The sequence below is a fragment of the Vitis riparia genome, chromosome 13, assembly GCF_004353265.1.
Source record: "Vitis riparia cultivar Riparia Gloire de Montpellier isolate 1030 chromosome 13, EGFV_Vit.rip_1.0, whole genome shotgun sequence".
In the NCBI taxonomy this organism is placed as follows: domain Eukaryota; kingdom Viridiplantae; phylum Streptophyta; class Magnoliopsida; order Vitales; family Vitaceae; genus Vitis; species Vitis riparia.
In genome coordinates, this window is record NC_048443.1 from 103,627 (window position 1) to 129,020 (window position 25,394).

The window sequence follows — 25,394 nt, forward strand, 5'->3', positions numbered from 1 at the left end:
CAGCGAAAAATGATGAAGAGAAGTTGCGTTTGAGACTGGAGCAGGCTGAAGCCAGTTCATCTACTGCTTGAGAGGACAACGAAGTTCTTCGAGAGGAGCTTGATGAGGCAAAGAGCCGAGAGGAATTTATGGAAGTCCGCCTATTTGAGGCGGAGGACGAGATGGCTCTTTTGAGGAGGGAGGTGAGGCACCTCCGGACAGAGGTGTCCATTGAAAAGAGGCAGAGAGAATAGTTGCAGTTGCGCTTATCAGCGCAAAAAGAAGAGCTGGAGGGTGAGTTTGCTGCAGAAAAGGAGGAACTTGAAGCGGACTACCAGAAACAAGTTGATGAAATGTACTTCTTTGGCTATCGCTGCTGTATGAAGAAACATGGCATCAAGCGGGACGTTCCTTCAATTCCTCCGGGTGAAGAGGAGAAGCTGCGCAGCAAGCCTGCTCAATGAGAGTCTTTTCTTTTTGTAATTTTTTTTTACTGCTATCTTCTCTCTGTATTTTTGTAGTCCGGAGACCTTTTCGTATGTGATTGTTTTACAAGTATCAATAAAATATACTTGTTCATATTGCATTTATATCTTTTGCCTCATCTTTCATTGGTAATACTGCTTTAGATTATATACATTCCACAGTCGCTGCAATGGGGTTCCATCTAGCCTTTGTAGATGATAGGCTCCACTTTCACTTGCTTTAGACACTATGTAGGGGCCTTCCCAGTTGGCTTGGAATTTTCCTGCTCCTCTGTCAGCAGTATTTTCAAAAACTTTTCTAAGGACCAGTGTACCATTTTTGAAGCTTCTAGGCCTTACTTTGCGATTGTAGTGAGCTGATGCCCTTTGTTGATAGTCTGTCATCCGGATGGCTGCAGTTTCTCTTATTTCGTCTGCCCGGTCCAAGTTTCTTCCTAGCTTTGTATCTGCATCATTCTCCCTTCCTGCTTCGGTCCGGATAGTGGGTAGGCCTATTTCAGTAGGAATGACTGCGTCCATACCGTATGTGAGGGCGAAGGGAGTGTTTCCTGTCGGTCGTCCGGGTGTGGTTCGATAAGCCCACAGGACGCCGGGTAGCTCCTCTACCCATTTTCCTTTGGCTTGCTCGAGTCTTTTCTTCAAGGCAGTGATTAGTGTCTTGTTTGTGGCCTCCGCTTGACCATTGCTCTAAGGATATCGTGGCGTAGAGTATGAGTTCCGGATGTTTAGTTCCAAACAGAAATTTCGGAAAACTTTACTATCAAATTGTGGACCGTTGTCTGCTATGATGATTTGGGGAATTCCAAAGCGGCAAATGATGTTCTTCCATATGAACTTGGTGACATCCTTGTCTTTGATGTTAGCATATGCTTCAGCTTCTACCCATTTACTGAAGTAATCCGTGGTGACAAGCAGGAATTTCTTCTAGGCAGTTGCGGCTGGTAGAGGTCCTACTATGTCCATGCCCCATTGTGCGAAGGGCCAGGGTCCCGAGATTGGTTTCAATTCTCCTGACGGCATGTGTGGAATGGGGGCATGCCTTTGACATTTGTCACATTTTTGACATATGTCGCCGCATCCTTTTTCATCGTAGGCCAATAATAACCTTGTGAATGGGCCCTGTGCGCCAGAGACCGACCTCCGGAATGATTTCCACATACTCCCTCGTGCAACTCAGCTAATACATACAGTACCTCTGAATGATTTAGACATCTGAGGTAGGGGCCTATAAAGGACCGCTTGTACAGGTGTCCCCCAATCATGGTGAAGCGGGCGGCTTGCACTCGAATCTTGTGTGCTTGCTTGGTTTCTTCGGGCAGGGTGCCTGTCCGGAGGTATTCGATGATGGCTTTCATCCAGCCTTTGTCGTCTATTTCGTTTTCCTCAATGGCATTGCAAGTGGAGGCTTCAGTGACGGAAGGTTTGGCTTGCACATATATAGGCAATAGTATAGCTTCTTTGACGGGAAGAGAAGCAGTTATGCCTGCTAGGGCGTCAGCACGTAAGTTTTCAGTCCGCCTGATTTTTTCAATCGTCCATTCGGTGAATCGCTGCAAGGTGTCTCTTACTTTGTTTAAGTATCGCGCCATGCATGCATCCTTGACTTCATATTCTTTCTGAACATGTCTTACCACGAGTTGGGAATCACTATAAATTCGGAGCTTGGAGACGGATAGAGCCAGAGCGAGGTCCAGTCCGGCTAAGATGGCTTCATATTCTGCTTCATTGTTAGAGGCGGGGAATCCCAGCCAGATGGCTTGCTCCAGATGTTCTCCGGTTAGGGATTGCAACAGGAGCCCTACTCCTGATTCGGACGATCGGGAGGTCCCATCAACCCGTAAAGTCCACCATTGTTTTTCGCTTGGCTCCTCGTGTTGGATGGGCCTTCGGGAGTATTCCAACACGAAGTCAGCCATCACTTGGCCTTTTATGGACAATCTGGGTTGGAACTCGATTCCAAATTCACTCAATTCTATGGCCCATTGAAGCATTCTCCCGGTTAGGTCCGGCTTGTGTAGGATATTGCGAAGGGGTTGGTCAGTTAACACGACCACCGGGTGTGCTTGGAAATAGGGCGGAGTTTCTGGGCGGGGTTTCTGGCGGGCTAACCTCTATCCCCCTTTGACTGACCATAAATCCCAGGAATTTTCCAGCACTTACACCAAAGGCGCATTTAGAAGGATTTAGCTTCATGTCAAACTTCCTCAGGAGGTGAAAAACTTCTTGCAAGTGGAGAACATGCTCCTCTCGGGTTTTGCTTTTGACCACGATATCATCAATATATACCTCTACTGTGCGGCCGATGAGGGGTTTGAATATCTTTGTCATCAGTCTTTGATAAGTAGTGCCAGCATTTTTGAGGCCAAATGGCATGACTTTGTAACAGTAAAGTCCGTGTGGCGTTATGAAGGCTGTCATTTCTTGATCATCCAGGGCCATGGGGATTTGGTGATATCCGGAAAAAGCGTCCAGGAAGGAGAGCATTCCTTGCCCAGCAGTGGAATCCACGATTTGATCTATTCGTGGCAAAGGGAAACTATCTTTTGGACATGCTTTATTGAGGTTGATGTAGTCGACGCAGACCCTCCATTTGCCTTCTTTTTTGGGTACCACTACTACATTTGCCAACCAGTCCGGATATTCCACTTCTTTGATGAATCCGGCGTCCAGCAGCTTGTCAATCTCATTCCGGATGATTTTTTGTCTGTCCGGGTGAAAACATCTAACCCTCTACCGGATGGGTTTCGCTGTTGGTAAAACGTTAAGTTTATGAGAGACTATTGAGGGGTGGATTCCCTTCATATCAGAGTGCGCCCATGCAAAAATGTCATGGTTTTGCCGGAGGGCGTCTTGGATGTTCTGGGCTTCTTCAAGCGTTAAGAGGGAACTGATATGAGTAAGGTGAGCATCCTCTTTCGAAATTTGGATTGTTTGCAAGGGATCTGCTACCGGGGGATCTCTGTCCGCCGGACACAGTGACTGCTATTGGTCAAGTGTGGGAGTGGACTCAGGGAAAGGTTCATCCTCCTGACTGGTCCCTGGTTCTCTTGCTATCTGGTAGCATTGGCGAGCGGCTAGCTGGCTGCCATACAGGTTGATTTGCCCATCCTCAGTAAGAAAGCTTACCATCTGATGATATGATGAGGGGATGGCTTTCATGCAGTGCAGCCATGCGCGTCCCAAGATAACATTGAAGGGTGATAGATCTTGTACCACCGAAATTGAACGTTGAGAGTGACTAGTCCAGCTTGGACTGACAGCACAATGTCTCCCAAGGAAATAGTTGATGCCTGATTCGACTCATGGTAGCTTAGCTTTAAAGGCGTATCAACAAAATTTATACCTTAAATACTATTACTAAAGTAGTCAAGCTACTATAGCATAGTGGTTCTAGATCGTTCACTGGGAAGGGTTTTCGCAAACACAAGTGATATTCAAATTAGGAAAATAGGTGATTTTCTTATGGATGTTAGCTTTAAAAGAAGATGTAAATGTTTTAGAAAGATTTAACTAATTTAAGCTAACATTAAAGACTAAAATGAAAGGGTGTAAAAACAAGTTTCTCAAAGATAAGATAGCTATACTCTGGCTCTTATGCAAATTGGAAATCTCAAGATAGGCTCCTCGCGTTGGGGTTGCAACTATGGTGATGCTTGCTTCCCGAACCGGTATGGATTTAGCAAATCAAGTTTTAATCTTTAAAATGGCAAAACAGATGGTAGTGAATTTCATCAATGGTTATTCACCTTAGACTTCCTTCGAATGGCTCGTAAGAGATAACTAATAGTCTAAAGTTAAAAGCTTACCAAATATTGGCAACTCAAAGTCATTCCAAGTGATAAACTCACCTTTCAATGGCCATTGAAATTGGTTCTAACCGATTAATGCAAAACTTGGAATTGAAAACCTCACCTTCCAATAGCTCGTAGGAGATAACTAATGGATAGAAATCCAAAAGCTTATCAAGTATTGGCCGTTGGAAGTTGTCCAAAGGAAATAAAAACCAAACTTGCATTAATGAACCATTAATAAAAAACGACTACCTTACCTTCCGGGTGCGAGAAATTTCCATGGGAATGCATCCAAGCCATCACATAACATCCATACTTTGAGAAACTTAAAAGGTTTTAGCCTCTCATCCTTGGGGATTTCATCCACCAAGGATGTTTGGCTACTAAGAAAATAGAAATGGGGAAGAACCGGAGAAGAGAGAAAAAAGAGCTTTATATATTTCTATATCTATATTACATATATATTTCAACGGATGCAAGGGAGTATATATAGAGAAGTTTTTCCAGCCTTCCTAGCTAAGAGATCTTATGATTGGTGGATTACAAGGAGAAGAATGGAAATTTATACAAAAATATCCAAAAGAAAAGATCTCGTGTGGAGTCGGCAGAAACAGGGGAAAATTCGCACCACGCACACCTGAAGGGGGTGTGCGAGTTTCGCACACCATTCGCACACCTGGAGCAGTTGTCTTCCGAAGGCGATATCTTCCTCGTTTCAGCTCCAAATCGTACACGGTTTAAAGTGTTGGATTCTTGACTTCCTGATCTTTGAAATGGTATATAGCATGTAGAAAATGGACTTCGGGAAGTGCTCCAAAAGTGCCAAAGAAGACTGCAGCTGCTGTCCTCTGTTTTCCTTTTTGCTTCCCTTTGCTTCTCTCCTTTTGTTGGCTTGCTTTGGTGTAGCTAAAAGCTTGCTTTAACTTGTCCAAGTAGCTCCTCCATCATTTGGCATGCTTGAATTGATTCATAAGCTGATATAAACATGTAAACTTGCCACAAAATGGTTAAAACCAATTACTAAGGACCTTAATGAATTAATTGGGTTAAATGAATATGATTACTACCCAAAGGTGCTTAAAACCATTATAATTAGGTCTACGAAATAGCACTTTTTGGTAGTAATCAATGCCCCGTTGAATCCGGACAAAATCATTCCAGGGTTTTCGAGACCGACTAAGTTGTGTCCCATGTGGCTTATGACTGATGCTTGCACTAGATGGCTGAGCTGCCTGGGTCAATTAAGATGCGTCTTACGTCGAATTTGTCTATCCCCAAGGATAGAATGAGGGCATCACGGTGCAGACGTAATATCCGTGTAGGGTCTACTGGTGGAAAAGTGATTGTCCCGTCTATGGGCGAGGGCCCCCTTCTGCTATCCCAGGCCGGATGGAGTTGACACGCTCGTGCACCATTGCTTCTCGTAACAATTTCTGTCTTTTTCGTTTAGAGTTGAGCTCTTCATCCGACGGACCTCCATTAATGTAGTTTATGACGGCTTTGGGGGCGGCTGGAACCGCGGGGGCTCTAGAGTTGTGGCTCCGGGAGGCGTCTCTATCTCTGGCATCTGAGTGGAGGTATTGTCTTAAATGTCCCGCCTTTATAAGCCTTTCCACCAAATACTGGAGGCTTCTGCATGTCTCCGTTGTGTGGCCATGTTCCTTGTGGTAAGCGCATTTTTTGTTATGATCTCTTCTAGATGGATCCGATCCGAGGGGTCTGGGCCACCTGAAATCGGACATGCTTTGGATCATAGGGAGAAGCTTCTCATAAGTCATGGAGAGGGGTGTGAGGGGTGGCATTTTCGGGCGGCTTGGCCCTTCTTGCCTTCGATCGGATGGCCTTGGCCTGTCCGGAAGTTTGGCGCTTCCTTCTGTATTACCCTTGGACGGCTGTCCGGCAACCATCACTTGTTGGGTGGCTGCCCGTACGTCATCTTCAAGCATTGAGTATTTGTTCGCACGTTGAAACAAGTCGTCCATCGTAATGGGAGGCTTCTTAGCTAGTGACTCAAAAAATGGAGTGTCTGGATAGATGCTTCGCTTGAAGATCTATAGGACGGCGTCCATGCTGCAAGCCTCCACTTGTAGGACAGCTTGGCCAAATCGTTTCACGAATTCCCTCAAGGATTCATTATCCTTCATTTTTATGTTCTGCAGGGTGCTGATGTTCTGTTTATGCCGAGCGAAGCATAGGTATTGTCCCACGAAAGCTTCCGAAAGGTCTCTGAAATTATCCACAGAGTTAGGAGGTAGGCGATGGAACCATGAGAGAGCCTGTCCTTGTAGACTGGCAGGGAATACTTTGCATAGCAGCAGGTCGTTGCCTATATCGAGCATCATGAGCTGTCGATAATGCATGATATGGTCGAAGGGGTCACTGCACCCATCGTATGTGGAGAATTTTGGTACAAGGAACCCCCTTGGGGGCTCGTAATGAATGATATGAGAGCAGAAAGGCGTGGAGAGCATGTCATCCAGCCTTTTGCTAATGGAGCCCATGGGTGGCTCGTTCGGGGGATTTTTCCCAGTGGATCGTACCGCTTGGTGCGGAGGAACGTTCTGCACCATGGAGGTGACCAAGGGGTCACGGTGCAGGAGAACGTTCTGTGGTATGGGGGTGATCGTAGGATCATGGTGCACTCCCCCTGTGGTGGTTATCGACGACTTGGGCCTGCCAGGTTGCTGGGGGCCCAGTCTCGCACGCATAGCGCCCGACAACTGGGACCTTCTGTCACGCTGTCTCTTTGAAGAGAAATGAGTGGAATCTGAGCTTTCCTCACGGGGAGCTCGAGGCATGGGTGTGTGTGGCTCATGCGGCCTAGCGCTGCGTGTTTCAGGGATTGCCCCCGCTGTTCCAGGGTAAATCGACTCTGGATGAGGCCTTGAGTTGGCTACTTGGTCTCTAGAATGCTGACGACGGGGAGGTCCCGTCGATGATGCCTGGATACGTAATATTGCATTTTCCTCTCTTAACCTTGTCGTCTCCTGGAGGAGAGTTTGTAGTTGTCACTCGCTTGCTAACTGCCTTCTTTCGACGGCTTGGCGCCATTCAGAATTATCTTCCTCTCCTCTACCAGATGAATGGCTTTGGGAAGGTGTGGCCATCTTTGCTGGTTACTGAATCAGCGAAAAAGATTCCCACAGATAGCGCCAATGTTGAGGCCTCGTATTCCCAATGATCCACGTAGTTGCCAAATGGATGGACGTACGATCTCAACCAATATAGATTCCTGATTCAGCTGTTCCTGCAAAAAGCGTCCGGACGGGGTGTCCGGACACACCCTCCGATGGTTTTGTCAGCCATGGAAAGAGAGATAAAAGCAGTTGGCACAGTTGGCCTTTTACTAGGTGTTGAAAAGCTTACCTTCCTCTTTGCGCGAAGGTTCATATATATAGCATTTAGAAATTCTCTCTCTTCCATAAATGATGGAAGGCTTTTTGGTTTACCATGATGCCACTAGGTGGTGGCAGGGACATCCTCATCCTACGAATGGCTATCAGAGATCGTGGGAAGTGACTTGCTGTCACTTCTGTCTTTTCACTCTGCAGGCATCGGAATATGAATTGTGACAGGATGTCAGAATGACGTAGTGAGGTATGCTTGGTTTGGTCGGTGATCCGGATGAACATATCCGGATAGAATATGAAAGGTCGTCGGATGAGTAATGGCGGCAGTCCGGATGTGATGCTTTGCGAGTCCCGTGTGCTCTTATTTCAGGGGGTTCGGATAGGAGAGCGCGCCACGTGTACTCTTGGGGAAATCCGGATGGGGATACTCCAGATAGGATCACGTGCCACGTATCGTCAGGGGACGTGTGCCACGTGTCATCAGGGATGGGTCCCTACATTTACCTAGTTATAATTCTTCAACTGTTATTACAACTATAGATTAGTGATTTGTTTATCGTATTATCATTTTGCGGGTGTCGGGAGAAACATGAAACTTTTAGAATTATTAAGACGTGAGAAAAAAGAACATGTATTTAATTATTAACACGTGAGAAAAAAGAACATCAATTTAATGGCTTTTCATGGAAATGGGAGCTTACTAGCTACGAATAACAGCCTCGTCAGTTTCAATCATTTTCATTCCCCACATCTTGAATTTGTTGGAGATATATCCAGAAATAAAACGTGTTGTATAAAATGGGAATTAAATTGATTTCTGTCATGCCCACGCTATAGCTATAGCAAACAGCATCAACTATATTTTGTAATCTCGATTATTATTATTATTGAAGAAAGATTAAAAATATTATCTAATACAACAACCTCATCAAATCAAAACAGCATTATCATATACTATAATAAAAAAAATATTAAGATAATCAGATTATTTTGGCCAAATCCCTTGGATTTATCTTTCAAATGTTAAAAGATAATACCACCTAATGATCAGTGGTTATGACCTAGAATCTATTAATTACGATTAAAATCCGGGATGCGAGTGTCGTCAACAAAATGGTTTCCACCTTCACTGCCGACCAAGACAAGTAACCAGCCGATAAGCAAAACAGAAATGGAACATCCTTGCACGAAACAAGAGAAGTTGCCACTATTGGAACGCTTGATGAACCCGTACAACTCATTTCTTGCACGAAACATCCTCAAAGTTCAAACCTCGCTTCCCCTTTGGCCCTCTTACATTTATTCCCCTTTTTGTCATATTTTTCAAACCTCCCATCAACAGAATAAGCTTTTTTTTTGGCCTACATATATATATATATTCCTTTATTCTCCTTTGGTTTCCATCATTCACGATCGATCCTTTTTCCTTTATCAGTCACAGATGGGGAATTGTCTCACGGTCTCTTCTGCAAGCGACGTCTCCAAGAAGCGCAATGCTTTGCCTATTGAAACCTCCTTCAAGCTTCCTGCTCCGATGCCCACTTGGCCTCCAGGTGCCTTCATTTCTTCTTCATTATGGGCATCATGTTCTTGCAGCTGATTACCTGGTTTAATTATTTTGTTTGTTTACTACATATGCAGGTGAAGGTTTTGCGGGTGGAACCATTGATCTTGGAGGGGGATTAGAAGTCTGTCAGATATCATCTTTCACCAAAGTTTGGGCAACCCATGAAGGGGGACCAGATAACCTGGGCGCCACGTTCTTCGAACCTTCCCCAATGCCGGAGGAATTCTGCATGCTGGGTTGCTACAGCCAGCCCAACAAGAAGCCTCTCTTCGGGTGGGTTCTTGCTGGGAAAGATAACACAAATAACCCCTTGGGTGGGGCTCTGAAGAAGCCAATTGATTACACCCTTGTTTGGAGCAGTGAGTCCTTGAAAATTAAGCAAGATGGCAATGGCTATGTCTGGCTTCCCACACCCCCAGATGGTTATAAAGCCGTTGGTCATGTTATCACAAACTTACCTGAGAAGCCTTCCCTGGATAAAATCCGCTGTGTTCGCTCCGACCTTACGGACCTATGTGAGGCTGATACGTGGATTTGGGGACTAGATAAGGTGGCCAATGCAAATGGGTTCAATGTATATGACTTGCAACCAGCGACAGAGGGGCACAGGCTCTCGCTGTATCTGTAGGTACATTTGTGGCACAAAATGGTGGGGCTGCTTCTTCTTTATCTCTAGCCTGTTTAAAGAACATCAGTTCTAATTTGTATGCTATGCCTAATCTAGCCCAACTCGATGCCTTAGTTCAAGCATATTCTCCCTGGGTTTATTTGCATCCTGATGAACAATACCTCCCTTCTTCAGTCTCCTGGTTTTTCCAGAATGGGGCACTACTATACCAACAGGGGGAGGAGTCTAAACCTGTCAACATCGATCCCACTGGCTCAAACCTTCCCCAAGGCGGATCAAACGATGGTGCCTACTGGTTGGACCTTCCTGTGGATGCGAAGGCCAAAGAAACTGTCAAGAAAGGAGATTTGCAAGATTCCATGACTTATATGCATATAAAACCTATGTTGGGCGCAACATTCACCGACATTGCCATCTGGATTTTCTACCCATTTAATGGCCCTGCAAGGGCTAAAGTTGAGTTAATCAATATTTCACTGGGTAAGATAGGGGAACATGTGGGTGATTGGGAGCATGTGACCCTTAGAGTGAGCAACTTCAATGGAAAGCTTATGAACGTCTTTTTCTCAGAGCACAGTTCAGGAACATGGGTGAACGCTTCCGAGCTTGAGTTCCAAAATGGTAACAAAGTGGTGAGCTATGCGTCCTTACATGGCCATGCCTTCTATCCGAAGCCTGGACTTGTTTTACAAGGGAGTGGGGCAATGGGAATAAGGAATGACACAGCAAAGAGTAAGATGGTCATGGATACTGGAACCAGGTATATGGTAGTTGCAGCTGAATATTTGGGCTCTGCAGTAGTTGAACCACCATGGTTGAACTACTATAGGAAATGGGGTCCAAAAATTAGTTATGACCTCGCAGCTGAGATCAAAGAGGTGGAAAAATTATTGCCTGGGAAGCTGAAATCTGCTTTTGAGAAGCTTGTGAAAAGTCTGCCAAATGAAATCTTGGGGGAGGAAGGGCCTACTGGCCCCAAGATGAAAAAGAATTGGGATGGGGATGAAGTTTGAAGGTTTAACTTTATTATATGCGCATAATTGCTTTGTGATGTAAATCACAATTATAATTTGTTTGGTATGCAATTACACTTAATGACAAGAAACTCTTTATCATTTATTGAAAATTTGACATGCTTTCAATTGGTTGGGTTGTCAAGCTAAAGGACTAAAGGACTGGCTGTGCAGCCAACATTTCAATGGGAAGCAAAAGTCCATGTTAACTTGAATGGCAGTGGACTGTGTGCTCTGTGTTCTCTAGCCCCAATTATGATGCTACTTTGGCCCATTCAATGGCCACTCCCAGAACTCCGAATTACTATGTCATCCAGGTTAGCCTAATCATGTTATCCAATGAGCTAGCCTTAGAGAAGGCTCGACTCAACCCAACCTGAAAGTAACTTGATTTTGGACAGGTTTGGGCAATCCCTTGTGCAATTTTGTGTTTGGATGAATCAGGTTTGTCTATTCCTAGGTTAAGTTTGGGTTGACCATCAATCCGACCCAACCAGCCTGATTTGCAACCCTAGCTAACATTCCCCGTGGAAATGTAATGCTTCTATTTTGTTTCAAATATATACGTGAGGCAATTGATGAGGCAAAAGAATTAGATTCTGGGATTAGAGATAGACCAGCCAGCGCATTATATGTTAGTGCTAAATATGAATGAAAGCATAGTATCTCTGCTTGGTGGGGAAAAATCAGCATTAAAAGGAATCAATTCCCAACCAGCCCCTTTGGCACCAATCAAATGCGGTTGATGTGGGTAATTGAATTGTTGTAAATTCTCCAACCAGCTGGCCATAAAGATGAGCCCTCACTCTCTATGATCTGAAGCCTAGAAGAAGATATGAAAACTCCTGTACATCTAGGAGTAGTTATCAATTTACAATTAGTAAGATAGATAGGAAATGAAGAGTTGAAATCTTTAATTCCAATCTTATTTCACAGGTCTCCCTCCCCACATATCCGGTCTTGTAACGTGCATTTTAGGCTACGCCTTCCTGTCTTCATCTTCATATAGAAAGCCCCCTGCGGTAATGCGTGGCTTCCCATATAAAAAGAAAGTGATTGAGAAAGCTTGTTTGGATTTCTTCACTCTTTTCTTTCCCTTTCTTTTTCATGTAAAACACGTAACCAATACCCCTTCGCGCTGTTGGACAAAAAAAAAAGAGTTAAGAAGGCTACTATAACTTCATAACTGCCTCTTCCTTTTTGTTATTCATGAATCCTTATTCCCTTTTTTCTTGTGTGCTTGGAAATAAAAAACTACTACACTCCTATCCTCTAAAAACTCGCATTTTCAAACATCTTGAATTTAAATTTCATGAATATATATCTACAAACTGTGAGATTTCAGTTATTGTGAAAAATAAATATATAAAGAAGTGAAGATAAAGATGCCGAACAAGAAGGGATCCAACCCAACCTTCCCCTATACTTCTTTCTTTTTTTGGTCTAATATAGATGCAGTTGCCGTTAACATTCAGATGTTCCTTTCGTACTATGATGGTATTGCCTACAAGCATAGGAGAAAACTACACATTTTTTTCCCTTAGCTAAAATTTACAACTTCGCTAAACACACAATTCCAACTAATTCGGAGGAAGCAAAAGAGAGAAAGACCCCTTCCAATTAAACACATTAATTTGCTTTGAACTTTACACCAAACTAAAAGCAACATGATAGTTAAAGTGCATGCACAGTCTCTTCTATTTTTCTTTTACCTTATGTTACATGATACAAGAGAAACCAATTAAGGGAAATATTTCTACAGTTTTTGGATTCATATGCTTGATAAACGACTCAATGTCATCTACTGCTATGATTGAATCATTTGGATCTATTTTGTGATTCATACCCATGAAAAAATCAAACTAGCATTGGCACTCAAGAGCCTGAACTTATCAATTAGTAATACTTTCTCATACCAACCACACCTGGTTTTAATAAATACGTGCTGATCATCAAATTACATACCCACATGAGAGAATGACCTACCATCTCCAAAGATATAACTATTCTTTTATGATCAGAAAAGACAATCAAACCTGTTTTAATGATTTTTATTATATGGTACGGTCTTGTAAAACAGTGGATGTTTTTTCAGGAATCCATTAATCTAATGCATAAGACTGACCCCTAAAATGGTGTTCCCTATACCATCCATCTCCAAAAATATCAATAACCAATACATGTATAAAATAAAAGCTTGACGATGGATACAATAATGGAGGAAACCATATATAATAAAGGAAGATGGTTGTGGGGGGAGGGAACCTTAATCAAATTGGGTGAGGTGAGTCAGTACAGGACATACATCAGTGAGTTAGGAAGAATAGTATTGTAATATACCAGAAGGGAATACATCCGAATTTCTGAGTTTCATCCCAGACGGCACGCATTGCTTTTCATGAATAGATTTCACCATCAAACACTCCCTATCGCCTCTCTGACCCAACTCCACCACCAACAGCAAAACTTTCTGTCTGTTCATATATCTATATATACATATATTTATATATACCACATTGAATCTTCAGCCTGCAGGTTTGAGGCATAGAAGGGGGACCATCCACGAAAGTAAGAGCTTATTCCAGTTATATATGACTTTCATCAACTTTTTTCTTTCTTCTATTATTTTTCTCTTCAATTCTTTTGCATCTTTTATTTGGTGAAAACAGCCATACATACAAAAAATCCTAGCATGAAGAGTTTCTCATTCTAGGAATGTTGATTCTCAAATCTGTCTCTCTCTACACCGCAGGTTGCTGTGAGGGAGTATTAATTTATTTTAGAGGACCTCAAAGATAAAAATGCCTTTAATTATGTTGTTCCAGAGAAAAAGACCACCCATAGGATGCCTAGGAAAGCCAGAAATGTTTGTCCATTAGGCAAGGTGATTAATGAATTCATTGTTTTTGCTTTTTTGATTGGCAGTTGCAAGGAGATTATATGAATTCAAAAGGTTCAGTTTCGACTGCAATGGAATTAACGATGGAGTTGGAGCTTATGAAAGAGCAGCGCATCGTCAAAAGGTCAAACACTGTTTCACCTTTTTCTATTGGTAGTTCTGGTTGTTTACCTTTTAAACCCTTTTGTTTGTTTGAGAATAATATTTTCTTTCTTTGATGAGAGGTTGGAAAGAGCAAATCAATCCTTATGTGACTCCAAAAACAAGAATGTTGCACACATCAAAACAAATGAAAGCATAAACTATAGCACCCTAACAACCAATATAAAGCAAATCTGAATTACTTAATCCAGCCCCTGCCTCCATCCCTAGAAAGTTTCAATTCACCAAACTAGTGCAATTAAGGTAAGGAATTTGATAATTATGTCAACCATTTTGGTTCAATACATGGTCTCTAGAGGTTGAACATTGGTTGTTAATACAGAGTATTAGGAATTCAGACAGGTCCACAGTAGTTTTTCTAAAAAAGGCCTTTTGGGTATTTACGCTTTAGTCAAAAAAGCCACAGATGCATGTGTTTGTTAACTTTGTTGCGGGAAATCAGATAAGTTGGAGGGGTCTATAAGCAGCTACATATATGGTAGAGATCCAAATCTTACGCGCCACTCTTAGACCTCTCTCCCTCTCTTTCTCTCTCTTCTGCAAAAACAAAACTAATACTATAATTGAGCTATGCAAAATAAGCATTGGGTAACTCTACTTCCAATGATTCTTTTGGTTTATGGGATGTGTTAATATTTTTTTATGATTCCATAGTTAGCCTGCAAAGATTCATCAGTAAACAAACAACAAGTGTGGTAGTTGCTTTTCGGCTTTTCCTATAACCGGCCGGCAAAGGAGACAAAGATCTTCTATTCTTCATTTTTGTTTTAGTTTTTCGAGTAGGTGAAATTAATAAACTGAGAGTTGTGGCTTTGCCCGGGGTGGTTGATGCAGAAGATCAATGGAAGGCAAAGGAGGAGAAGTGAGGCGACTTCACATCATCTACTTTCTGAGTCGAATGGGTCGAGTGGAACAACCCCATCTCATTCGTGTCCATCATCTCAACCGCAATGGTGTATATTTGCGAGGTTGGTTCATCATCAATCCATTTTTTTTCTCAGTTTCCTTCATCTTATTCTCTTTTTTCTTTCAAAGTTAAATGTGTTGGTCTTTGTTTCTGCAAATGATAGATGTTAAAAGATGGCTTTCGGATTTGAGAGGGAAAGAAATGGCAGAAGCATTCGCTTGGTCTTACAAGAGGTTAGCCGCCTAACAAACATAAAACACCCGCTTGTTTTGAGTCTCTATGTATGAATTGCTAGCATTCATTTCATTGTTCATTGCTGATTGCAGGAAGTACAAGACGGGTTATGTTTGGCAAGACTTGCTAAATGATGATCTCATCACCCCAATCTCTGACAATGAATACGTCCTCAAGGGATCCCAAATCACGGGTCTCCATTTGGGTAACTGCTCACTACTCCCATCTTTGGAAGAAACTAAAATCACCTCCGGTCCAAATAACTGAATCATTACTGCCACTAACAGATCCCTGTGAGAAAAACGCTTCCACCCTGAAGCAGCAAGAGGTTGAGATTGAAGTTGAAGATAAGAATGAAGGCAGACAACAGCGAGCCTCAACAGGAGAAGCAAGTGAAGGACACCCAGATTCTAAAATCCATACCCCAATGAAGACATCATCCGAAATCATCGAAGAATCACCCCCATTCAGCTCAGAGACCTCCACGGTGACAGACTATTCTATGAAGTTTGAAGAAGACAAATCTCTGGAGAGGAGTAAACAAGAAATGAGTGAAAGGGATTTGAGCTTTGAAAATTCTTCTTCTTCTTCTTTCTATTCTAACCCCATCAATAAGAAGAGCAAGACGAAGAAAAAAAAGAAGACAAATAATGTGGAAAAGAGTAGTGCAGCACCAAGTTCATCATTTGCATCATTTACAAAGAGCAAGAGCCATTCAAGTGGAGCTTCTCAGGTGTTCCGCAATTTGATGACTTGCGGTGCTGTGGATACAAAGGATTCAGCCCTGGTTATGATGAACTGCCCTGATAAAGCTATGAATAAATTGGATTGTCGAGCAGAGAAGTTGGGAGGGTCTGCCAGAATCCTTGGGACTCCTAGGAAACATCAACAACAGCAACACAGCGGCCGGTAAATCAAATTCCACCTTCATACCATGTTAATCTATCACGCCCTGAATAAATAATCCTTTTTTAAAAAAACAAAGTACTTACTTGTTTGTGCTGGGTGAATTGGGATGAAGGATAAGCTTTGATGGAACAGAGGGTTTAAAGAAGAAGGGTGAATTCGCCAACTTAAAAGCCGCATCTGCTACTTTCAAGCCAGTGGCTACTCCCAGTTGCTCGTAAGTTGACAAATTTATCTCCATTTTGTTCTTAATCTTCATGATAAGGATCCACGAAGGTTCGTATTCCAATCATCTTCCATGTTTCAACTTCTTTTGTCCATAATTATTCTTCTTCCAAAAGAAGGATTTAGCAACAAACAATCACTTGGTTGAAAGCATTTCAAAAGTACTGATGCCTGTTGGTTGCCTGATATTATTATGCAGGCAATGCGGGAAGTCGTTTAAGCCAGAGAAAATGCACACACACATGAAATCATGCAGAGGGAAGAAGGCATCGGCAAAGAGTGCTGCTGCTGTTGAGAAAACACCATCTCGGATACCGGCAAATTCCTGTAACACTGATTCAGTTCCTGGCTATTTCTTGACCCACTGAAAGTTCCAATCTCTTATACAGATTAGTTTTCTCCTTTTATCTTTCTACCTTTTCTCGATGTAAAGTGCTAAAAGAGGGTGCATATTCAGAGGATGAGCACGCAAATATAGAAAAACAAGAATTTACGGTTCTTTATTTTTGGTTAGTAGTTGGCCAATGAGTCTTGTTACAGAGGCTCCAATTTACCCCACAATCCAGGATCAGCTGCCATTAAACGCAGGAAGGCAACATCCTTTCTTTCCTCATTTGAAAAAGACATCATCTCTCCAAGTAAAGCCATGAGGAAAAAAAACAGAGGTTGTTCCCTGCATTCTAAGCACTTCTTTTGAGTGGGAAACTTCTTCCACATATTTGCAGATGAGATTAGTCTCAAACCTCAGAAAGGGAGTCTTCAAAGATAAAATAAAAAAAACAGAAAGGCATTGCACGATAAGTTTAATCCATAAAGGCAATCATCATACATTAAGAACATAATAAGATGACAGTTTTGGATTACGCAAGACTCTAGCTCCAAATTTGCCAACATTTTTAAGCAGGAAAAAAGTAAAGCAAAGAATCAATGGAAAGGAATCTCACACTGATCTACAACAGAACCAAGTAAACTATACACTTTAATGATCCGAAACTACAAGTTCATGTCAATGCTATTTCTCTGATTTTCTTTTTTCATCAGTTAGTAACAGTTAGAGAAACAGTAGAAAAAGTGAAACGGGATGATTGTGCATCCTGTGATGGGACTCCAAGCCAAAAACACACATCCTGGTAAACTCTTAACCGTGGATCTTGATATATGTATCAGAACTTTAAATTAATCAGTAATGGAGAGAATATATGCCAATATAATTTTCTCTGTTTTACCATATCTACCTACTTGCCAGAAACAACTGCAGAATCAACATGCTCCAGTAAAAAGCCATATAACTTCTTCCTCAAACCCTCTATCCTCTCATCAACCTCCATTCCATCCTCGACTGAGCCATCTAACCATTGATTCACCCTTTTAAGCTGCCCAAGCAGACATGCAATTTCAGCACCTCCCTCCTCCCTCCTCAATCCAAATCCCTTATTCAATGAATCTTCCAAATACTTCAGGAACCACCCACGAGATACAGATAGAAGCTTTTTTGCCAAATTTGCAGTCTCCCTTAATCCACTCCCCTTAGACCATTCCTCCCTTTCGGCACTCATTCTCTTTGAGGCTGAGAACCGCCGCCGTGAAGGGCTTGGCAACCCTTTTGCACTAGAATCTGATAAGCCTCCATTATTTCTGGGGCTTGGTTTGTTTTGAGGTGAATGGTTCTCAGACTTCATTTCTGGAGAATTTTCTAAGACAATATAGTGACATTTTTCACCACTCCGAATTTCTCTATTGTCCTGCTTCCTGAACAGACAAAATTTGGAAAGATCTGTCTCTAGAGCAGCTTGAACCCATGATATGGCATTCTTATTGTTGAAATTTTTACATGCTTCTGCCAATGGAGGCTGTGAGCTACAACAACTGCTACTCTCCACTTCAGCAAGCCTTGTGCTGAGCAAGGCATTAATGGACATTGCTGCTTTCTGCATATCCTGATGGAGGTTCAAAAACTGTTCCACTAGTGGTCCGGCAGAATCTTTCTGTGAGGACTCGCACAGTTCTGCAAACATGCTGGAAAAAAGAAGAATCAACCATACTCTTAGCAAGCCTGAACAGCAGCAGAATTAGGAAAGCAAAATTGTTTCCAATAGGCCCTCTTTATGTTTCAATGAATGTTAAGTACAAATTACCCTTTTCGTTTTAATTGCATAGACAATCCAGAGCTTAAAGTCAGTGTATGCATAGAGAGAACAGATACATACATCATATCAACTTATATAATTTCCTAATTATGATACTTAAAGCAAGATTGTTGTTTTCCTCAGAAGAAGAGAATGGATATTTTTATTTACATACCTCATGTGCAATATAATATAGCATGGCATTTCGAAATACCTCCAACAATGAGTAACTCCAAAACCTCTTAAAATTTTTATTTATCAAGTTAAAATTAGTTTGATAAATGCAAAGCAAAATCATTTTATTTTGTTCCATTGATGGATGGAAAAGAAAATAAGGCTAAAATGTTATTCTATCCATGATGATTTATACTACAGGATTTGCCCACAGGAAGCCAATTGAACATTTTAGCCCACTTCAAAACTCCTCTTAGTTAATTGATAATGATTTCCATCTAATGGGTGCATGTTACAAGGTCAGTACCTTCCACTGACTTCAACTTGACAAGACTTGTCCTTGTCAAATATGTGACATGTCACACTGTAGGGACTTCCAAATGGCTCATAACTTATGTATTTCCTATCTTTGTAGGCACATTTGAGGATCTCAAATCAAAGTTCTATAAGCCTACTTGACTTTCCTTCAGGGACACATACTTTACCACTAAAACTGTAATTAGTACCCATCCAATTTGTCAATCCCCGTGCTTCCTTTATGTGACAACCCTCAATGCTAAAGTCCAAGTTCCCCTATCATGGAAAAGTTTAGCAAGCATAGGTCATCTCAAAAGAGGTATTCCTTCTCATCATGAGCAGAATTGCATTAACTTGATCAAGTTTGATAAATGTCGCACTATACTACAATGTTGTTCAAGATTCCAATTCAAGGCCAATAAATTGGGGAGAACAAAAAGTTGGCAATTCTCAAAGGAATAACACAAAAATTCTCTCCCAATAATTGAATGACACTACTACAGCACAAAGGAAATTTGCTTCTTCATTGTTCTTTGGAAGATGCAATGAGTGTATCCTATTTATGATGGCAAGGGGATTTATTAGGTTGCAGCTTCTGGGTCTAACTTCTTCCATTTCCAATATCCAAAGCCTGGGCGTTCTAGGGATTGAATACTCTATGATAGTGCCCTGATCTTTGGGTCTTTTAGAAGGAATAAACCAAAGAATGTTTAAATACAGAAACATTTTTCATAGGGTCCAAAATAATGCCATTTCTTGGATGTTTGGTTATCTTCACCAATGAATTAAAAAGTATCACTCAATCAAACATTATCAAAGAATGAAATGAAGGGACCTCATTCCTATGGTCATCATCTTTCCTACATGATACTCTCTACCACTTGACAGCATGAGCTAAAGCATGAATGGACCTTATTTAGGGAATTTGGGTCAAAGTGAGATTGGCAGATTTACAGAGAAAACTCCTGAGACATCTATCTGTTCAAGGCCCAGAGTTTTAAAAGATTTTTGCAAGGCTGAGCTTCTAGCCCTTGGGTTTTACTAAGCTTAAATTTAGTACTCAACTAAGACCATATTGGAAGGTAATGAGGTGGATCTCAATGACTAAGTTTAGCAATGAAGCAAATGATATTTAGAGATATCTTCAAGCTGCAACAGAGATTCTTACTCAGCCATCTCTGTTCAAAGCTCTCTCCACTGGCTTCCTAATTTTGCCAACACAGAAGGATACCCTTTGGCTGATATGGGAACAACCTTGATATTGCTCTTCTCCACTGATACCAACCAATCTCAACTATATCTAGGTATTGTGGTCTTTACCTTTTTCTCCCATACTGTTGTTGTAATGGTCCATTATCCTTTTATTAGGAAACTCACTGGCCTTCTCATTTACCTCAATAAATTAAATACTCTTAAGTCAATCAATTTTTGGCAGGTAACAACATTTTCTTTCCAAGCCTTCTGTTACAAGCTGCAAAGTCAAGGCCTTTAATATAGCAGCAGATAATATTTCTTCCACTAGCAGTCCTTAAAAAAACTCTTCTGTGGAAGAATTGGGTTAATTGACCATGTAAAGTTACAAGGTCAAAGTCTTTAGAGGAAAAGCATTCTTCCAGACCATTTTCTATTTCCATATCGGTATGCCGCAGAGCCAATACTCCAGCATTGGCACAGTAAAAGTAGGCACATCTGATGGTCGTGTAAGCTACCAAGGCTGGAAAATCATGAGTCCAAACTATTTGTTTTGCTCAATAACCAAAGCTATACCTAAATCTTAAAAAGAAGATTTCATGTTATAAGAACCCTTTAAATTTCAGGCATCAAAATAATCACTTCTTGTAAGATGACCACACCTAGGCTTTTTCACATTAAGTGAGCATGATGCGAAGCCAAATTATATGTTCAGCTAGGCACCTCGTAGCACCTAATCAACAGAATGCATACCTCATGCACTGAATGACACCCTCTGCAGCTGACGCTTCTTCCAGTGCATTTACAGCAGCTAAAAATGCAACATTTCTATAAGATGCAGCATCCTGAAAAGAAGAAACAAAAAATCCCCAATCATGTAAAAATAAGGATAAGGTGTGATATGAACTAAAGGAAAAAATGAAAAAAGCAAAAGACATGGACATAATTGCACACCTTTCCTAAATCATGAATTCTAGGAGGAAGTGAATCCCATGAAATATTTTGGTCTGACCAAGTTTTGAACCTGAAGGGCACTTTAACAACACGACTAGGAATAGCAACCCCAACCCGACTAGGAATGGCAACCCCAACCGATGACTTCGAATCCTTTTGCAAAGGCTTGCAAGCTAGTTTTGGTGAAGATATTTCATTTTTGCTTTTCAATGGTGAAATACTCACACTTGAACGCTTTGATGATGAATCGATCTTGGAAGAAGCCTTCTTATCAGAACAAACCTGTAAATGAACAGAACACAGATGAATTCATACCCAACATCAAGTCAAATACCTATGAAAACATATAACTCGGATATGTAAGCAACTATAGCTCATCAGATAGGTAAGAAAAGCAATACAGGAAAACAAGAGTTCGTTTTGCATTCCGTGGTAGCAAAGTTCTCACAAATTTTCAAGGACAATATAAAAGCATATAATCTTACAGTGATCGTGCAGGTGAATTAACTTTTGGAGAGTTCATTTGCTCTTACCACTTGGAGTACATGCATAGCTCTGAAAATAAATGAACCATACGAACTAGAAGTGTTAGCTCCTAAATTAATCTTCAAGCTGGTAGTATATTCACCTTTTACCCATCTGAGATGAACTTGTAGTAGGAACTAGGTGTTATTTGCTGGGAATACCAACATTAATTTCAGTGTAGCACTCATGCTTCCTAAAGTCGGTTTTCTTATGGGCACAATTGAATTTGGGCTCGGTTCAGCAACCAGATTTCTTAGAACAAACCCAAGGAAAGGACTTAAATTAATATTTAATCAGAAAAAAAAAAAAAAGGAGGGGTCTAACAGAGGATACGAAATAGTTAAAAGCAACAAAATGGAGAAAGGCTTTTAGTTAGCTACTTTAATTAAATTTGGGTTGAACTAAAATGAAAGCAAAGGATAAGTAAGTATCACGGAACAAAAAGAAGACAACCGCAGAATGAAAACATAGAATATGCCTGATATTGAAATCACAACCACATTCACAAAATTAACATCAAACAGAAAAGGGGGAAACAAGAAAACATACATTTGAAGAAGTGGAAATTTGTTTGGTTTTGAAACGCGATGATTTCGGTGGAGTAGTTTTCTTAGGCGTGGGACTCTGATCCCAAGCCCTTCTCGCCGAGTCCAAACTCAATCTCCTCAGCTCCAAACACTCCAAAGTTGACCCATTCCCAATCGAAGCTCGCCTCGACTTAGTATCTTGAAGCACCGACCTTTTGGCCTTGGTTTTCAATTTATCCTTCTTCGTCGTCCTTGAAAAATGAACAGCACTGGATCGAATAGGCAACAAGTCACTGGACACCAGATCCTTGGGATTACCCACACAAGGCCTCCGCTTCGGAATTGGCTTTATCCCGCGAAGCACGGGAACAGGGGATCCGGCGTCGAGGCCAGCCACGTGGACGAACTGGCCGAGCTGGATCTTATCGGTGGAGATCAAATCGACATCTTCATCAGAAACGGAAACGTAAGCGGAGTGAAGAGAATCAGAGAGCTTCAAGAAGAAGCCTCTGCTCTGCCAGAGATCGTCGCCTCCGGCGAGGGAGGGCACGATTTCAATGACCTGCAACAATGCCGATCGATGCTCTCCGAACACCTTCACATCCTTGTTGCCGGCATTTAGTATTAGCTTGGATAACACGCCTGGTGTTAGAGACGCCATGAGAGTAGAGAAGTGAGGTGTGTCCCTCTTATGCAGAGCAGCATTGCAGAGGAGGACAAGGAAGAAGAAGACAATGAGAGAGTTGGAAGCAAGTCACGATCGAATCTCAAAGCGTCATGGGAGATACCGCCTTTCTGCAGAGGACGACAGGTGTCAAGTGCAGATGTCTATTCTTCTGCTTGAGATTTGCAGAGAACTATAGAGAAAAGGAGCATTATATTTATATGTATATATAGATATGCAGAAAGAAGAAGCGCAACTTCCTAGGTTTATCCCATATGGTAATGTAAATTTTCAGACCCAATGCCCATGCCCATGCCTATGCCTATGAGGATGGAAGTAATCTTAAAAATCTTCCCATCATGCTTGCCTGCACGCGCCCTTTTAATAGGTTGTGAAAAAGCAAAAATGTATGGACGCGCCTGTTGTGAGGCTGGTGGTGGGATTTTGATAAATAGGGCTTATAGAGCAGGCACAGCCGCTTTTCACGTATGAAAAGGGCGCTTCAACTGAAATTTTTGAAGGACAGTGATGGTACAGGTCATGCTCACTGGGACCCACAGAGAACCCTATCGATAGAGCCATAGAGGGCGTGGCTTCCGATTGAAAGCGCTGGTCCTCTCTCCTTGTACCCTCCTTTTTCCCTTGTTGAAGACGTGGGAAGTGGAAACAGGATGAGTGGCCTCCAACCTTCATGGAAAAATGTAGTGGCCTCCAACCTTCGTTTGGACCATTGCCTTGCCACCGCCACCAGGTTGCCGGTCATCTCAACGCCCACTGTATTATATTTTTTAATGAATAGTTTGGGATTTGTTACATGAGAAGTTGTCCAGGAACGATTCCCCAGCTTTCATTAATGAACAGAAGTAGAAAACAGTGGTGTTTGCAGACTTGATCCTTCTTTGTTAATTTTTCTTTCGGCTTGTCTTCATTGTTCTGATTCTTAAGGGTTTTGGTAACTGTTTTTTTGAAACATTCTTAACATTGTAACATTTTTTTTCAAAAATAGGTTTTTAAATTTATTTTAAAAATAGATTATTTTGTAGTAATAATTTTATTCTTAAAACAATTACTTTTAAAAAATATTATAAAAAAACCCTAAATTCTAGCATTTATGTTGTGTTTGAAAAACCTTGAAATTTAAAATTAGAATAATTATTTGTTTTTATTTCAATAAATGAAAATGAAAAAAAAAATTGATAATAATATTCTTGTTCATAGAATTTAAAATAAATTTTTATTTGTATTTTAAAACAGCATCTTTGAGAGAGTTTTTTTATTAAATAATAAGACTAAAAAAATAATATTTATTTAATAAATAAAAATTAATGATAAAAAATCATACAAACCTACCGGAAGGCGGAAACAAAGGAATCAAACATTAATTTGAATATGTTTTATATTATTTTCTGCATCTAACAAAATACATCATTGTAAGTTAATTAAAATTTCATTGATTTCACTAAAATTATTTTTATTCCATTTTCACTGTGGTGGCATTTTTTATTTTTATTTTTTCTGTTAGTTGTTAGAGTAGAAAACGAAAAATGTTGTTTGGAATGTAAGAATTAACATGTTCCTAAACTTAATAAAAATTTCCATTCCTATTTGAAGTTTATGATTTAAAGCAAAACTAACCCAAAAGCCAAAAACATATTGTTTTTCATAAAATAAGATATTAGCTTATAAATAAATAAAACCATATTTAATGAAATTTCTATAATAATAATATTTGAAAATTATAATTTTCACTTCATCTTTTAGATAAAACAAAAAATGACAAACTATGGTAGGCAAGAGATAAAACATGTCCTTTCAATGAGTTTCAAATGTAAAAAACAATTGATTGAACTCTTTAGCTATATTTGGTTCTATAAAAAATATGGAGTAAAAAATATTAAGAAAAATAAATTTTTAGTTTTATTTTAAAAAATAAGTAAATATAATTAAAATTAATTAAAAATTTATGTGATTTTAATTTATAAAATTTTCATATGAAAAATTTAAAATAAATGAAATAAATTAAAATAATATATAAGAATAATTTACTAAATTTATTTTTATCTATTTTCATTCTCGTATATTCTCCCTTAGTTTTTCTATAATTGAATACATCTATAATAAAATCAAATATGATAAAATAATTTTTCTTAATTTTGTTTTATTTTTTGAAGTACTCTTTTGGAATCAAATGTAGCAAAAAAGTCATATTTTTAAAAATATTTTTATCTTGTATACTAATTTAAGTTGATAAATTTCTTCATAAATGGTAGAATGAGAACAAGAGAAAGAGAATAATCACCTGTAAATGAATCTCTTTATTATAAAAATATATATTGTGAGAGATACAAAAGAAGGTTCAAGCAATTTTAATACAAGGGGACTTCAATGAAACTGGAAGATCTGTCCTTATCTTGGTTGGGAAATTATAAGCTTCTTGATCATGAAGCTTCCTGAAATTGTCTTCTTCTTTTCTAAGTGTTTTTTTGACAAGTGAACAACAACTATGTGGTATATAGCTCCGATTTCTTCTTGCGATTGGATCGACCTTTTATGGGTTTGTGCATGTCCTTTTTTTTTCCCGAGGTGTGGGCTAATAGTGCGATCTAAATGTACATTTTTTTCCGAGGTAAATTAAACTTTTAGCCCTACAACTTATTTTTCCATTATTTTTTTTTCAATGACGTAGGTGTAGAATATGGATTTTGTAGGATTCATATAGAATGAATATTGGCTTGAGTGTTGACCCAGTTTAGTTATATCATATATGTATCTATGGTGGCTTGCTTCAAT

At 40.4% G+C, this 25,394-nt stretch overlaps 3 protein-coding genes and 1 pseudogene across 6 annotated transcripts; 2 read left to right on the top strand and 2 right to left on the bottom strand.

Annotated features, from left to right (window-relative positions):
• Positions 1–5,607: 5,607 nt before the first annotated feature.
• Positions 5,608–6,237, bottom strand: LOC117927628. The gene has a single exon (XM_034847246.1). It carries the CDS (start codon positions 6,235–6,237, stop codon positions 5,608–5,610), a length of 630 nt encoding a protein of 209 aa, XP_034703137.1.
• Positions 6,238–8,979: 2,742 nt separating this feature from the next.
• Positions 8,980–10,926, top strand: LOC117927808 (annotated as a pseudogene).
• Positions 10,927–13,140: 2,214 nt separating this feature from the next.
• Positions 13,141–16,649, top strand: LOC117928038 (protein UPSTREAM OF FLC). Of its 3 annotated transcripts, none has more exons than XR_004653471.1 (8): positions 13,141–13,381; positions 13,739–13,836; positions 14,709–14,842; positions 14,945–15,014; positions 15,108–15,220; positions 15,303–15,924; positions 16,037–16,197; positions 16,346–16,426. XR_004653471.1 is itself a non-coding variant. In XM_034847790.1 (8 exons), the coding sequence occupies exons 2-8, from the start codon at positions 13,754–13,756 to the stop codon at positions 16,512–16,514; spliced, it is 1,293 nt and encodes a 430-aa protein (XP_034703681.1). In that variant the 5' UTR covers positions 13,144–13,381; positions 13,739–13,753; the 3' UTR covers positions 16,515–16,649. The 3 variants fall into 3 exon arrangements, 2 of the variants coding, with proteins under 2 accessions (XP_034703681.1, XP_034703682.1); XM_034847790.1 differs by having other exon boundaries at positions 13,144–13,381; positions 16,037–16,138; positions 16,346–16,649; XM_034847791.1 differs by lacking the exons at positions 13,141–13,381; positions 13,739–13,836 and adding an exon at positions 14,390–14,462 and having other exon boundaries at positions 16,037–16,138; positions 16,346–16,649.
• A 287-nt stretch (positions 16,650–16,936) lies between these two features.
• LOC117927598 lies at positions 16,937–22,827 on the bottom strand. 2 transcript variants are annotated; one of them, XM_034847197.1, is made up of 4 exons: positions 21,963–22,827; positions 21,114–21,170; positions 20,688–20,779; positions 16,937–18,162 (listed from the first exon to the last, which is right to left on the bottom strand). In XM_034847197.1, the coding sequence occupies exons 1-4, from the start codon at positions 22,599–22,601 to the stop codon at positions 17,382–17,384; spliced, it is 1,569 nt and encodes a 522-aa protein (XP_034703088.1). In that variant the 5' UTR covers positions 22,602–22,827; the 3' UTR covers positions 16,937–17,381. The 2 variants fall into 2 exon arrangements, with proteins under 2 accessions (XP_034703088.1, XP_034703087.1); XM_034847196.1 differs by having other exon boundaries at positions 20,889–21,170; positions 21,963–22,825.
• Between the last annotated feature and the right edge of the window lie 2,567 nt (positions 22,828–25,394).

Bases quoted from the DNA above. Each gene is read 5' to 3' on its own strand.
- LOC117927628 (XM_034847246.1), bottom strand. From the start codon at position 6,237: ATGGACGACTTGTTTCAACGTGCGAACAAATACTCAATGCTTGAAGAT.
- LOC117928038 (XM_034847790.1), top strand. From the start codon at position 13,754: ATGAATTCAAAAGGTTCAGTTTCGACTGCAATGGAATTAACGATGGAG. The intron at 13,837-14,708 runs GTCAAACACTGT...TGGTTGATGCAG, and splicing joins GAGCAGCGCATCGTCAAAAG to AAGATCAATGGAAGGCAAAG. The intron at 15,015-15,107 runs GTTAGCCGCCTA...TGCTGATTGCAG, and splicing joins TTCGCTTGGTCTTACAAGAG to GAAGTACAAGACGGGTTATG.
- LOC117927598 (XM_034847196.1), bottom strand. From the start codon at position 22,601: ATGGCGTCTCTAACACCAGGCGTGTTATCCAAGCTAATACTAAATGCC. The intron at 20,780-20,888 runs GTGTGCAATTAT...TCTTCTTTTCAG, and splicing joins GAATTCATGATTTAGGAAAG to GATGCTGCATCTTATAGAAA. The intron at 18,163-20,687 runs GTATGCATTCTG...TCTTTTTTCCAG, and splicing joins GGTGTCATTCAGTGCATGAG to CATGTTTGCAGAACTGTGCG.